At 47.7% G+C, this 13,130-nt stretch overlaps 2 protein-coding genes across 3 annotated transcripts; one reads left to right on the plus strand and one right to left on the minus strand.

Annotated features, from left to right (window-relative positions):
• Positions 1–4,370: 4,370 nt before the first annotated feature.
• On the plus strand, positions 4,371–10,110 carry LOC126533554 (uncharacterized). Of its 2 annotated transcripts, none has more exons than XM_055072192.1 (8): positions 4,371–4,804; positions 4,883–5,008; positions 5,146–5,305; positions 5,502–5,665; positions 6,582–6,790; positions 7,168–7,585; positions 8,598–8,702; positions 9,938–10,110. In XM_055072192.1, exons 1-7 carry the CDS (start codon positions 4,593–4,595, stop codon positions 8,692–8,694), a joined length of 1,386 nt encoding a protein of 461 aa, XP_054928167.1. In that variant the 5' UTR covers positions 4,371–4,592; the 3' UTR covers positions 8,695–8,702; positions 9,938–10,110. The 2 variants fall into 2 exon arrangements, with proteins under 2 accessions (XP_054928167.1, XP_054928169.1); XM_055072194.1 differs by having other exon boundaries at positions 8,631–8,702.
• Positions 8,836–12,013, minus strand: LOC126533557 (uncharacterized). Its single transcript, XM_055072145.2, has 7 exons — positions 11,722–12,013; positions 10,580–10,751; positions 10,356–10,391; positions 9,931–10,077; positions 9,666–9,838; positions 9,496–9,596; positions 8,836–8,841 (listed from the first exon to the last, which is right to left on the minus strand). Exons 1-7 carry the CDS (start codon positions 11,888–11,890, stop codon positions 8,836–8,838), a joined length of 804 nt encoding a protein of 267 aa, XP_054928120.1. The 5' UTR covers positions 11,891–12,013.
• Positions 12,014–13,130: the final 1,117 nt, after the last annotated feature.

A 13,130-nucleotide genomic window follows, 5' to 3' on the forward strand; every position in this document is an offset into this window, starting at 1 on the left:
TTCTTTGGAACGGCAACGACTCATTGTTTTGCTACAGCAATAGCACTCTGGTCTTGTCGGCATTCGGGGAGAAATGGATAGTGGTTTGGAAAGGTGGTTGGAACTACTTAGTCAAAATTGGGGAAATAGAAGATCAGGGCTCATTTTGACTCAGTAATAGCCTGGCGAGTCAGGGGTGAAGAGCCTGCGCTTACACGTGGTGCAGTGCTGTGTTGTTTTGTTTGTTTGACGTATGTTCTCCAGGGCCCAGGATACCGAAGTTCGTCAAACGTGGCTCCACACCAGTACCCTGCAGGTTCTTTCATCGTTCCTCATGGCCAGCGAATTGAGTTCACCTGCCATTCAGAACTTCTGGGGTGAGGACGAGCTGTTAGATACGGGACCGTTTCCGGAGCCTACTTCGAGTTCCCCAGACCTCATCGAATCGCACCACAGCTAATTCAGGAGCGCAGAAACACGGATGCCACATTCCTGAGGCACGGCACGTGCAAACAAGTTGGCGGACCCCACTTCGTGTGCAGCCGGTGGAGCTATTCACTGCTTGGTTCTTCCCGAACGTGAAGGGTAGGGACTCTTCCGTCCTGGCACTGTTGCGGGTAAAGTGGGTCCCGAAGAAAGACGGCTGTAATGCGCCGTGACAACCTGGCGGCGTCGCCCCCTACCCTCTATGCTGATGGCGCATTGTGTTGTGCCATTACCACCAGCCCGGATTCCGAATCTACAAGATGCAGAATTTATCCTGCGAACGTCCTTTGGATAAACCCAGGGCTGCGCTCAAAGGCACAGCGCCCTAATTCTCCCTGCACAAGTCAAGATGCTGATCCGTCGAGCAGCGGAGTCCTGAGGAGAAGCATCAGCGAGCGACATGTCCAAACGTGCAACAAAGTACGAGACAGCCCGACGCCGTATTTCCTTTTGCCTGGAAGTCACCGCACGCGGCAACTTTGAACCGGGTGGCCAGCGCGGTCACTGGTTGGACCTCTCGGACGACCGTCGAGTGCTGGCTCTGTATTGGGCCGTTTGAGTGACAATGGTTTCTCGGGGCATTATAAGCCCCGACGATGCCGCCTGGAAAACCGCATCCACCGACCCACCGGAAGCTCTGTGCCGCTCTCGAGTGGAGTGAGATATGTCACGCGTTGCAGTCTCGCCAGACGTCGCCGTGCGGGAACAGTCGCGTTTGCTGTGAGCTCTCGGCCCCAGTGCCGATCCGATCCTGTCCTGTATAATGACCTGTATATAGTGTATATTTGTTATACAATTGTTATTCTCACCGACGCCTGAATCGGAGTCTTCGCTACCAACGCTCCGTCACGAAACGGGTGACGAGCGCTACGGGACCACCTCAAAGTCGTAATAGTGGTGGCAGCGGTGCAAAGTCGTAACAGTGGTGGCAGCGGTGGGATGTCGTAACAGTGGATGGCAGCTACGGGATTGACCGGCATCGTCTACCTCGGCGCGGTGAGTGCCTGAAGTTTACCTCAAACACCAGACTTTCTCTGACACAGGTTATCGTAGCTTAGGGAAGGATTTGGTGTTGCATTGTGTTAACCTTGTGTGTTTCAAGCCTAGTGAGAGTGTTTTGAAAACCAGGGGATGCTGAGGGGGTAAACAGGGCAGTGTGTGAAATACTTGCGGATGTCTTACTAGTAGCGTTATAGTAGCGTACGGCAGGTATATTCAAAAAGGGTAAACAGCAGGAGGACAGTGTGAACGATGGAGAAGTACAAGGTCAAGGAACTTCTCCAAATTTGTGAGGAGTTGGGCTTTGAGTTGGGCTCAACCAAAAGAAAGAATGCGATCCTTGAGGTCATGAGGACTGGGGACGTAACGGCTGAGGAAGCCGGAGAGGCCTGGGCGGATATCAATGAACGTCGGGAAAGGGAGGAAAGGAAAGAAAAGGAACGTCGGGCAGTGGCAGGCAAAAAAGCAACGTCGCGAGGAGGAAAGGAAAGAGAAGGAGCGACGTGAGCACGAGCTTAAAATGAAAGAGTTGGAAACCCGAAATAGCTCGCCGGCGCCTAGTCTCACTTCTAACGGTCCAAGAATACGCGATCAATTTCCACCTTTTGTCGTCGGAGAGGATATGGCCAAATACCTCGCGAAATTTGAGCACGTGTGCGAACGGAATAGCATTGAGCAATCCCTCTGGGCACAGAATCTGTTAGCCTTGCTTCCTGGGGAGGCATCAGACGTAATAACTTGCTTATCGAAAGAGGCGTTTGAGAGCTACAGTGATGTGAAGGAAGCGCTACTGCGGAAGTACAAATTGTCGCCCGAAGCTTTCCGGCAGAGGTTCCGGTATGCAAAAAAGGGCAGGGAGTCGAATGTTGACTTCACGTTTCGTCTAAAAGGCGACCTGGTGGATGGGCTGAAGGGCGAAGAGGTTTACGACGACCGCGACAAAATCGTCGAATGCATCGCGTTGGAGCAGTTCTACCGTTGCATTGATGAGGATGTCTGGCTCTTGCTGCAAGATAGGCTAAAGGAGGTTAAGCTAAACAAAGCAGCAGAGTTAGCGGAAGAGTATTACACCCGCCGCAGCTTGCACAGCAAGGCAGTGCGCGTAGAAAAAGCAGATAGGAGCGATGGGTTTTCCGGGAAGCCCGAAAAACGGAAGCCATTAATTTGTTACAATTGCAAAAAGCAAGGGCACATCGCTCCGAACTGCCCAGAGAAAATTGCTTTTGCAAGAAAACAGCGAAACGATACGACGCGTTATTTTGAAAAACGGAAACTGTTAACCTGCTACAATTGCAAAAAGCAAGGGCACATCGCTGCGAACTGCCAAGAGAAAATTGCTTCTGCAACAATACAGGAAACTCACAAAAACATACGACTATTGGAGCCATATGTGCAGGAAATTAAGGTAAACGGTAAGAAGTGCCGTGCACTTCGGGACTCTGCAGCAACTATGGACGTTGTCCACCCGTCTTTCGTCTCCTCGAGTGATTTTACTGGAGAGTGCGCTAGGATACGGCAAGTGGCCGAGGAGGAGGGTGTCTGTTTACCGATCGCTACGGTTATCATTGAAGGAGAGTTTGAGAAACTTAACACAGAAGCCGCTGTGTCTGCCGCCCTCCCGGAGCACTTTCCCTACCTCTTCTCAAATAGCTCGGAGCAGCTACTGAAGGATCAGGGCAAATCATTCTTTGCCGACGTGGCGTACATGGCCCTCACGCGATCCAAAGCGCGCCCGCTGTCGAGGGAACTTGACTTTGCGTCGGTGAGAGAACAGCGGTGCGGCACACGGACTGCTCAAGGTAACTTGAGTGGCGAACAGGCACGGGAGAGGCAGAGCTCGGAGGCTGGCCTGGTCGAGCGTGTCCTGGAAGTGACTGGGAGGGACGCGTGCAGTACTAGCCGCGATATGGACGCGACGCCGCAGTTAAGGCACATTCACACCGAAAGCGGAGCGTCTAAAGCAGGAGACACACGGTACGATTCCGCGTCCGATCCGACGTGCGGCGCCGCATGCTCCGGCGTGCGGCATACGACGATTCGGGGCACACGGTGCGTGCATCCGAAAGATTGAGCGGCGCGTAAGCTCCGCCCAGATCCAGCCCCCCAGCTTGACTTCATAGCCACGTCGAGAAACGCAATATAAACAACTCTGCACAGCACTGCTTCGCTTTAAGCGAACACTGTCAATAAAATTATGACCCTGCGAGTGACAAAACACTTCACGACGGCGCGTTGTCCACTGACGACTCCGCTAACAGCCAGCGATAGGGCCGGTAGGCCTAGCTAGGCCGACGCCGCGGCCGACGGCGCTTACGATCCAACCCGAGCTCGTCGAAGAGCGCTTATGTTTGCCAAAACAATTAACACTGTACACTTAGGTCGCCCGTAATTAAATACAATTGGTTTACTCGACGCAGTCGTTGCGAAGGGCAAACGTGCAAGCGAAGCGAGCAGCCTCGCTCAGACGGTCGGTGTGTGATGTCTGCCCGCGAAATGCCCTCGCGTCGCGGCTCCCGATCGCGCCAGTAGCTTAGTGCTAGCGTACTAGGCGCTGCTTTGCATAACAGGCACACATTCGAGATAAGTTTACTGAACGGGTAACTATTTCGTGTCGGAAACAAACTGCAGCAGGCAAGGAAAAAAAAAAAACACTGCGAGACACCGGCCAGCCAGCGCCGCCTCCGTGCAGGGAACGTCAGAGAACGTCACATGCCAGCCGCGCTGTCATTGGCTGCGGCCAGACGACGGTGCGGTTGTCGGACGCGTCGGACGATGAAAATCTGCCCGGCTTGTCGCACGCCGGACGTCCGATCCGGCGCTTCGGCACGGCAAAACACCTCGATTCCGGCTGCCGTTCCGGCGCGTCGGACGCCGAATCGGACCGTGTGTCTCCCGCTTAAGCGGACAAGCGGATTTTCAAAGCGGCGAGGCGGCGAGCGCCCGCGCCTGTTCAGACCGGCCGCGTTGCCTGGCTGGCCGCGCAGCCCGGAAGGCGGGGCATCTCGAAATTTCTTTAGCAATTTCACGGACGTGCCGCCATCTCGCGGCAGTTTGGGTTTGTACGCGCACTTTCGATATTTTTTTCGTCGTGGGTTGGCGCGCTCCCGTCCACTATCTACTTCTGCACAATGATGAGCTCAGACGAAGAAGAAGAGATCGCTGGCATTTTACTGGCCACTTGTCTAGTCGCTTTTCAAGAACAGAAGCGAAAAGCTCAGAGAAAGAAACCCCGCCAACGTCGCTGGTGGGTTCGGCCAGCCTTGCAAGAGCGAGATAGAATGGGCCATGCCAATGTGTTGCTGCCTCACCTTCGTTCGCGCGACTTGGAGTACTACAGAGAGTGAGTATCCGTTATGTTTCTGGCACGGGCTTTGGGAGTGAAATATACGTTATGCAACACATGTTCTTTCTTCTGCAGCTATTTGAGGATGCCCCCACGGTGTTTCGACACTTTATTAGAACTCCTCAAGCCAAGGATTCAAAAAAGTGACACGAACTACCGAAAGGCGATTCCGCCAGAGCATCGGCTAGCGCTGGCTGTGAGGTAAGGCTTCAGCGTTAATAATTTAGGGCTTTTCGTTACTTCTGTTTGCTAAGCAAATGTCTCATTATACGGCAACTGAATGGCACCATGCGAACACTATTTAATATTTTCTTTTTTCCACGTGCCTTTTGGCGCAGGTTCTTGGCTTCGGGGGAAACACTCCGCTCCTCATCTTTCAGTTTTCTTTCTGGTCGCTCCACAGCTTGCATGATTGTCCCCGAAGTGTGCCAGGCGATTTGGGACGTGCTTGGGCCGGTTTACGTATCACGGCCGTCAACTCCAGCTGAATGGCTAAAGGTAACCAGTTCATTGTGATCTATGCATGGTGAATGTCTGTAAGCTGTACGCTTACTACATTGCACAAGTAATTGTTACAATGTCTTATTAACAGGATACATAGGAAATTTATTTGTAAAAGAAACTTATTTCTGCACCGCACGTCCACAGATGTTGCTTTGTCTGAATTTATTGCATTTTGTGTCGTTGATCGCAGGTTGCGAGAGAGTTCGAGGAAAAGTGGGACATGCCACATTGCCTTGGTGCAATAGATGGCAAGCACGTGAATGTTGAGTGCCCGGCAAACTCAGGAAGCCGAGACCGAAATTACAAAAATACGTTCAGCAAATCACTGCTCGCTGTGAGCGGCGCAAACTACAGGTACACACATTCAATCATACCATTTCGCATAGTGGCACAGTTCAGCAAAGTCTAATTTTCAGAAATCTTTTGATTCCTTTTTCTTCTTGTCATGCTTGTCTTTCTTCGAAGCTTTAAATGAACTGCATAACCGCCATGCAGTACTACTTGGTGTTATTTTGGTTACAAGTTATTTCCCTGACATCTCGTATGCACCAGTAAGCAGGTATGCAAAGTTCCTTCCAGCTATTTTTCGCACTGCAGTATTGGAGGAGTGTTTGTTGAGACTGGAAGAAATGTATCAATAGATGCATTGCACAAAAACATATGTACCGCTTATGTAATGCTTCCTTACTGTTTGAGGGCCAATTATTTTGTCGAAAGTGACTCAACAGGGTGTATTTCTTTTTCTATTGCAGATTTAAAATCTTGAGAGTAATGTAGATGTTCGGAAAGAAATGCTGTGAGAAAGGCTACAGTGACACAATAATAATTTGTGAAGGTATTCACCTATTGTTTATAATGAATAATAAGAGAAAAATAATAAAGAAAATTAGAATATGAGTAGAAAACAGGGTGCGTTCAAATAAATTTGATTTACAGGATTAGTAAAATGTCCGTACTAGACAACTGTCATTTTAGTGCCAGTCAGCATCATGGTACTGCGCAGGCCTCTCAGCTGGTGCTCGTCGTATTTGTGTTTTTCGTCTTTGTTTAATTTGTGGCCTAAATTTTGCTCAAATTGAATAGCCACCAACCAGCTCACACCAAGATTCTTCCCCTAAGTCACTCCTTGGTCGAATTCATAGCCAACTGGTTACTTCATCATCTCCAGGGCCGACATTGATCTATGGTACAGTTCAGTGTGTTGTATACTGATGAGTCACAGTGCTATCTCAATTTATAGCTGTATTCCTGGTACTTGTTTGTATTCCAGCTTCCTGTATGTTGAAATCGGTCACCATGGAAGCGAGTCAGATGGTGGGATTTTTAGCAGAAGCAACCTGCAAGCAAAAATTATTGAGGACAGCCTTGGAGTTCCTGCGCCTGCAAGTCTTGGGAGGATAGGCAGCATTCCATATTTTTTTGTCGGTGATGAGGCTTTTCCTCTAAAGACTTACATGATGAGGCCATATTCCAGAAAAGGTGAGCAGTGACATCACCACAATCGTTGGACATGCTGTAGTAATTACTAGCATTTTCTCACGTAACTAATGGTTTTTGGGCCTTGCTATGTTCATCAATTGCAGTACAGATTATAAAATGTTGTCTTTGCGGTTTTTTGCTGGCATGTCTGCATTTAGCAAACGTATACAAGTTTGGTGGAATATAGACTTGTAGTGAGGCTTTCGCTGTGTAGGTGCACGGATCATAAAAATGACATCCTGAAAGGTCTTAGACAACACATAGCATTCAATACAATCTTATTAAGGCATTGCAGTAGAAGTGCAAGTCAGTATATCAGTCCAATCTTGTCACCTCAGTGAGTCTGCTGTATTGTAAAACACCTGCCGTTTTTACAGGTCTCCACCCTGTTCTCTCAGTGAGCTCATCGATAGCAACAAAACAAGCTTGCAGTGCAGAGAGCAGCACCACCACACAATTTGAAGAGCTACAGCAAAGGAGAATATTTAATTACCGATTGAGCAGGGCTCGCAGAGTTGTTGAAAATTCTTTTGGAATTATGGCGCAGAGGTGGCGGATCCTTCGACGGCCTTTCAAAGCCAAGGAAGAGAACATTAGAAGGATAGTATCCGCATGTGTCGTGCTACACAACTTTCTTTTGAAAGAATCGCCTGAATCGAAGGCCACGTACTGTCCTCCGGGCACCGCCGACACCGAGGATTGGCAAGGAAACGTGACTGATGGAAACTGGAGAGCCGAAGGCACAGACAATGGAGCTCTAGTCACCTTGAATGGTGCAGGTTGCCACTCAGCCAGGTAATGTTGGAAGAGCTACGGAAGTACTGCTTCCATGCACACACAAGTTGCAGTCACATAGTTATAGCTAACATTTTTTGCCTAGCTTGCGACGATTTCATGTCAGTTGATGTGCCACTACTTTGGTGCATCTGTGTGCACTAACAAACACACATATGTATGTACTACCACTGGTATTTCTTACGATTGCATGTTTTCCACCAGTATACTACGAGGGAACACCTATGTTCCACTCAAACAAGATATCACAACGTAAAACAAGTGCATGCAGTATTGCCTCGTACGTATCTGCAATGAACACACGGCCTTCATTGGAATAGTGCATGTATAGATATCCCCAACAGACTTGAATTTAAAACTGTCACTGCTATGTTGAGCAAATGAACAGAGCGCATCTATGTTCTGCATTTTCAAACAAGGTAATTCCTATAGATAACCAAGTGCAAGATGTCAGGTATCGCAATGCACTGAACCTTTGATGGTATAGTACTTAATTTCAATGAAATCAGCAGTTTGCTAACATTTCTGACATTTGCAACACCAGTTCTTGTGGCACTGTCGCACAAGTGTTATAAAATTTTGAGAATTTTTCATGTGTTTACACCTGTCTGTTGTGGCTCTCCTCTCCATCCTTGCCTCATCGTGCAATATGAAGTGCCTTACATTGTGCATCTGCCTCAACTCCTCCTTGCATTTATATCTAGATTGCGCAGTGCACAAACCCTGCACATAACGATGCCAGTCATAAACGTGGTGTGATAACAATGCCCAAGGAACCTGTGTTGTGAATGAACATTGCAGGAGGTTATATTGCATTGGAAAAAAATTAGCCAGTTTACATAGAATGATGTGCGTCACAAATGCTTTGCTTCATGATTACAATGTGTATGTTGGGTCTGCAGATGTTCGTGCTGTATTACACAGTATTTCAGCTAACTTAAGGAAACAAACAATATTTAGGGAAATTATGCTTTGTAAATAAGGTGCCCTAATGGAAATCCTTCATTTACAGGGTTGCTTATGCCATGCGCGACAAACTGTGCAGATATTTCATCACAGAGGGAAAGGTGCCGTGGCAGGAGAGCCACGTAAAAGACTGCAGATGGTAACCAGCCAAGTAAGTTCGACTTTATTTACACAGTTTTACAACATAATAACATCAGTGAAACAATACAACAAAAATAAATGCAACCAGTATGTCATGAATTAACCGCTTACTAATCATTTGCATTTTTATTGCCCTTGTTGTTTCATAACTGCACACACATGGGAATGCAGGTCTGTTTTATATCCAGCTAATGAGTTTATCCTACCAATTCCTAAAAGGAAATCCCCAGAAGTGTAATGCAAAAGGATAGACAGTTGGGCGAGTTGGTACGGTAACATGATCTTGGCTTCTAGCGCGAAGTGAAACACAGACACAGAAAGCACTCGTCCTGTCTGCTCCTTCTGTGTCTGTGTTTCACTTCGCGCTAGAAGCCAAAATCCCCAGAAGAACACGCTGGCTACACAGAAAACACCATCCAAATGCATTTTAGCAAACATGAATTTTCTACAATGAAATTACTTAGCACATCATCATGCTCCACTTAAGACTTACCTTGATGACTCTATGCAATTTTCTTGTAATAATCTCACCATCTAGCCAATTCAATCTTGTGTTCATTGATGTCTAAAATTTTTGTGTAGACAAAGTTGTGTTGGAGCACTGGAAGTATTACAGCAATAAATAAAATACAAGAAACAGTACGGTACTAATAAACTACAATTTATTCATTTGGATTTCCCCGTCTTCTGACCTCCTTGATTTTGTCGTACACTAGGTTGTGCACAGAATGCATGATGTCAAATTGGTCATCTGCAGGTAATGTGCGTAGCATACCAACCATGGTATGCGCAAAATGGAGTACGTCTTTCTGCTGCTCCCTTTTTTCTTGTGATGCCTTTATGTGGCTAAGGGCTAAGACACTCAGCTGCCACAGCCAGTGTCCCAGAGTCATCGTCGCAAGGACTGCAAGTGGACAATATATACATTTTCATAATGCTCCACACAGCTTACATCATATATTTCACAACTTACGTCTTCTGGCTTCTTGAAGTCCTTCGATACTTTCGTGGCCTTGATGCACTGCGGAAAGATTAAAATTATTGTATATACCTCCAACAATTTCAACACACCTCATTCCACAGCAAGTTCCTTGCCTTCTATATGGAGCCTCCACTTCCGGTTCCTGCGAATCTGTCTGTTGTGGCCTACAGGAAAGATAGCACAAAGTTATGCACTGGGTTGCACATTACAAAGCTTGGTTTCCATAAGTCAACATGCAATAAAAACATATCATTACGTTTCAGAGGTGTCACTGCTGGGAGTTCCATGAGAGCTGCTGCCTGCCTCGAAATCCACCCACCCGACCTCATGGATCTCATTCAATGAAAGTTCAAGTTGGGAGTCTTCCTGGCTCCTGCTGCCACTTTCGGCAGACTTGTCTGATCTGCATCAAGCATGAATAAAAACATTTGCTGCAGTTATGCATCTAATGCTCTGTTGATGTTGGCCAGATGTTTGTTGATTTTTAATGAACATTCGAGGCACATTCAATCAAAGTCACTGCAGTGTAGTACAAAACGACGTCACGTATTACTGTTGCTTTATGTTTGCATGAGTTTTATGGAGAAATATTACCACGCATAAAATTTATATAATCACATGCAACAATGAAGTTGCAGGACAAAGTCAACTTCAAATTGATAGATAATCTCCTCAACTTACCCTCCTGTCTGCTCAAAGGCAATGTTGCTGCAAATGCTGTAAAAGTAGTTCGTATTGACAAGAAATGAGCATACTGATCAAAACAAATAATGACGTGCTACAAAAAGCAAGAGTCACAAGCACTTGTGGTGTAATTATGTTTTACATTGCAAGTTAAACCGACAATAAAGTAGCACCATAGTGCTGTGGAAATTGGAATCGGCCTAACTGGTAACATCACTTACATGGGCTCCTCGTACACTTTTTCCATTATTGGGATCAGTGCCTCAAAGTGCTTCCATTTCACTGTGGGCACATCTTTGGCTCCGGCCCCACTTTTCATCTTGTCTCTTATTTTAGCTTTAGTTTTTGTGAAGTTATCCTTCAAGTTTTTGAATTTGGCTTGGCAAATTCCATCTGCAAAGCAAGAACAAAAGCATTCAAACGCTGTACACATGTGCATCTACATGGTAAAAGCGATACATCACATTTTTTGCAGCAGCATGCAAACTAGTCTAGCACAGTGATTTTAATATATTTAATTTGTAATTGGGCAAGCAAACTCAACAAAAATAACGAAAATAAATGCAGGCACGCCGTATAGCCCCTTCAGTTGTATGAAATGAAAGAAAACGAAGGAGCTTCCACCCATCCGTCTTCACACGCGTGGAGCTCGATTAATTTTCAGGCGTATGTTCAAGCTCCAGGGCACTTTAGCATACGTCAAGACACAGATAATGTATGTATTCAAGAGATAACGCGCAGTTTGTCCATATATCAAACAAACACACATCCGCGGCTGTAAAAACGCACGGTTTGTAAATGCATATCACAAGCTGAAGCGCGGGCGTTGCCGACAGAAACGCGCAACTCGACGTGATCGTCGGATTGCGTGGAGCAACGCTCAAAGTATATATATATGTTACGTGTTCAGCGTACAAGTCGCATATTATGCCTACATACGCTTTTTAAACATCGTCGTGACACCGTCGTTTTAAACCGTCGTGACAACACAACGCGGTAGATTCCTCGTTGGCTTCACCTATTCTCCTCTCACAAAAGCATTCTTTAATGGTCCCCTTTGAGTTAAAATGTTCTGAAAAGTCACGGAGAGCACCAAACGCAAAAACCCGGCCCGAGCGAAGATACTGCTCCATGAGAGCAGACCCGGTCTCAAGTACGGCCCCTACTGCAGCACCGGTATAATCAGTGATGGTATTTTTGAAGGTAGAGCGCCGTAAGGCGCGAGAAAGGTATAATCCGGGATGATTGATAAAACACAAGCGCTGCAGGCGCGAGAAAGACTGTCCGAACCACCCGTGCGAGAACAGGCGACACCAACGAGGAATTTACCCATTACGCTATTAATTAGGTGATGTGCACTTACCAGTCACACCCAAATCCTGCGAAATCTTCTTCCATATCTCTTTCTTATAATCCGCTTCCTTGTACCTTGGATGACTTTTGTCGTACAGGACCGGGTACTGTTTGATGATGTCCAGCAGCAGTTCCACGGAGAACACAGTTGACTCCGACATGGTGGACGCCATTTGCATTCTGATCGGCGGGATGTTTACATTCGTTCACCAGCGCTTCCGCCGGGTCGGGTTCTGATTGGCTGCGGCCAAAGCGGCCAACTTGTCCGCGCGGAAAAAATCGGTCCGGGCGCGATCCGGCAAAGCGGCCGCGTATTTTCCGCAAAGCGGAAAATCCGCGGCCGCTTGGCCGGATCCGCTTGGCCGCTTGGCCGCTCCGCCTTCGGTGTGAACGTGCCTTTAGGCGACGCGGGCTTCACACTCGCTCCGGTTTCCGCCAGCTGTCAGGAGCGGGCTGCAGTTGAAAGGGAAAGTCTGATTCGCGAGCAACAGGAAGACTGTTCAATAGCCGATCTGAGGAAGAGCGTCAAACGGGGAGTGAAAAAAAAGAGGGTTTTATTTTACAAGGAATCTGGCTCATTGTACCGCCGCTACACGGATAAGCAGGGTCGCAAATATAAGCAGCTTCTGATTCCGCGATAATGTCACCGGGAAAAATGAATTACCTCACTTGCTTCCTCAGTAGTATGTTTTCGGTCCAAGTGATTTCAAGGGGACCATTCTAAGTTTCATTATTATTGCTGATCATTAATTGTTCCTGATATTTTGGTATGTTGTTAATTTGAAAAATGGTTGTTAGAGCCTTGTGTACCAGATCGTACACCTGCCTCTTGTTGCAGCGGGAGCAAAAAGGGGGATAGCAATTTAGTTAGGTTGATTTGGATTATGGCCTTGTCTGGTGCTTGACGGGAGACAGAGGGCACTTGTTCGTGTTGGGTGTTGCCTTTTGCCGGTCGGTTTTGCAAGCTGCAGAACAACCAACCATGACCAGTGGCGAGAAGCAAGGGCTTCGGAACGACCTGAGCGGAGTTGGTCGAGGTGCCTTGGCGACATCGCGGTGAGCAGAGCTCCTGTCCTGGCGAGTGGGACCTGGGCACGTGAAGTTACCTGGCGTCCGGACACTGGACGTGAACTTGGACGAGCCTGACGAACGTGCGCGCCTGGCATCCGAGCCACGTGGAGGCAGCTCGTCTTCCCGGCGCCTTATCTGATGGCGGGGATGCTGTTGTGCCATTACCACCAGCCCGGATCCCGAATCTACAAGATGCAGAATTTATCCTGCGAACGCCCTTTGGACAAACCCGGGGCTGCGCTGAAAGGCACAGCGCCCTAATTCTCCCTGGACAAGTCGAGATGCTGATCCGTCAAGCAGCGGCGTCCTGAGGAGAAGCATCGGCGAGCGACATGTCCAAACGTGCAA

The sequence above is a fragment of the Dermacentor andersoni genome, chromosome 7 (assembly GCF_023375885.2).
Source record: "Dermacentor andersoni chromosome 7, qqDerAnde1_hic_scaffold, whole genome shotgun sequence".
Taxonomy (NCBI): Eukaryota; Metazoa; Arthropoda; class Arachnida; order Ixodida; family Ixodidae; genus Dermacentor; species Dermacentor andersoni.

What these genes read in the sequence shown, in the direction of transcription:
- LOC126533554 (XM_055072192.1), top strand. Translation starts at nt 4,593, where the DNA reads ATGATGAGCTCAGACGAAGAAGAAGAGATCGCTGGCATTTTACTGGCC. An exon ending in GACTTGGAGTACTACAGAGA is followed by an intron (nt 4,805 to 4,882) that starts GTGAGTATCCGT and finishes TTTCTTCTGCAG; the next exon opens with CTATTTGAGGATGCCCCCAC. An exon ending in CGGCTAGCGCTGGCTGTGAG is followed by an intron (nt 5,009 to 5,145) that starts GTAAGGCTTCAG and finishes CTTTTGGCGCAG; the next exon opens with GTTCTTGGCTTCGGGGGAAA.
- LOC126533557 (XM_055072145.2), bottom strand. Translation starts at nt 11,890, where the DNA reads ATGCAAATGGCGTCCACCATGTCGGAGTCAACTGTGTTCTCCGTGGAA. An exon ending in GCAGGATTTGGGTGTGACTG is followed by an intron (nt 10,752 to 11,721) that starts GTAAGTGCACAT and finishes CTTGCTTTGCAG; the next exon opens with ATGGAATTTGCCAAGCCAAA. An exon ending in AGCAGTGACACCTCTGAAAC is followed by an intron (nt 9,839 to 9,930) that starts GTAATGATATGT and finishes TCTTTCCTGTAG; the next exon opens with GCCACAACAGACAGATTCGC.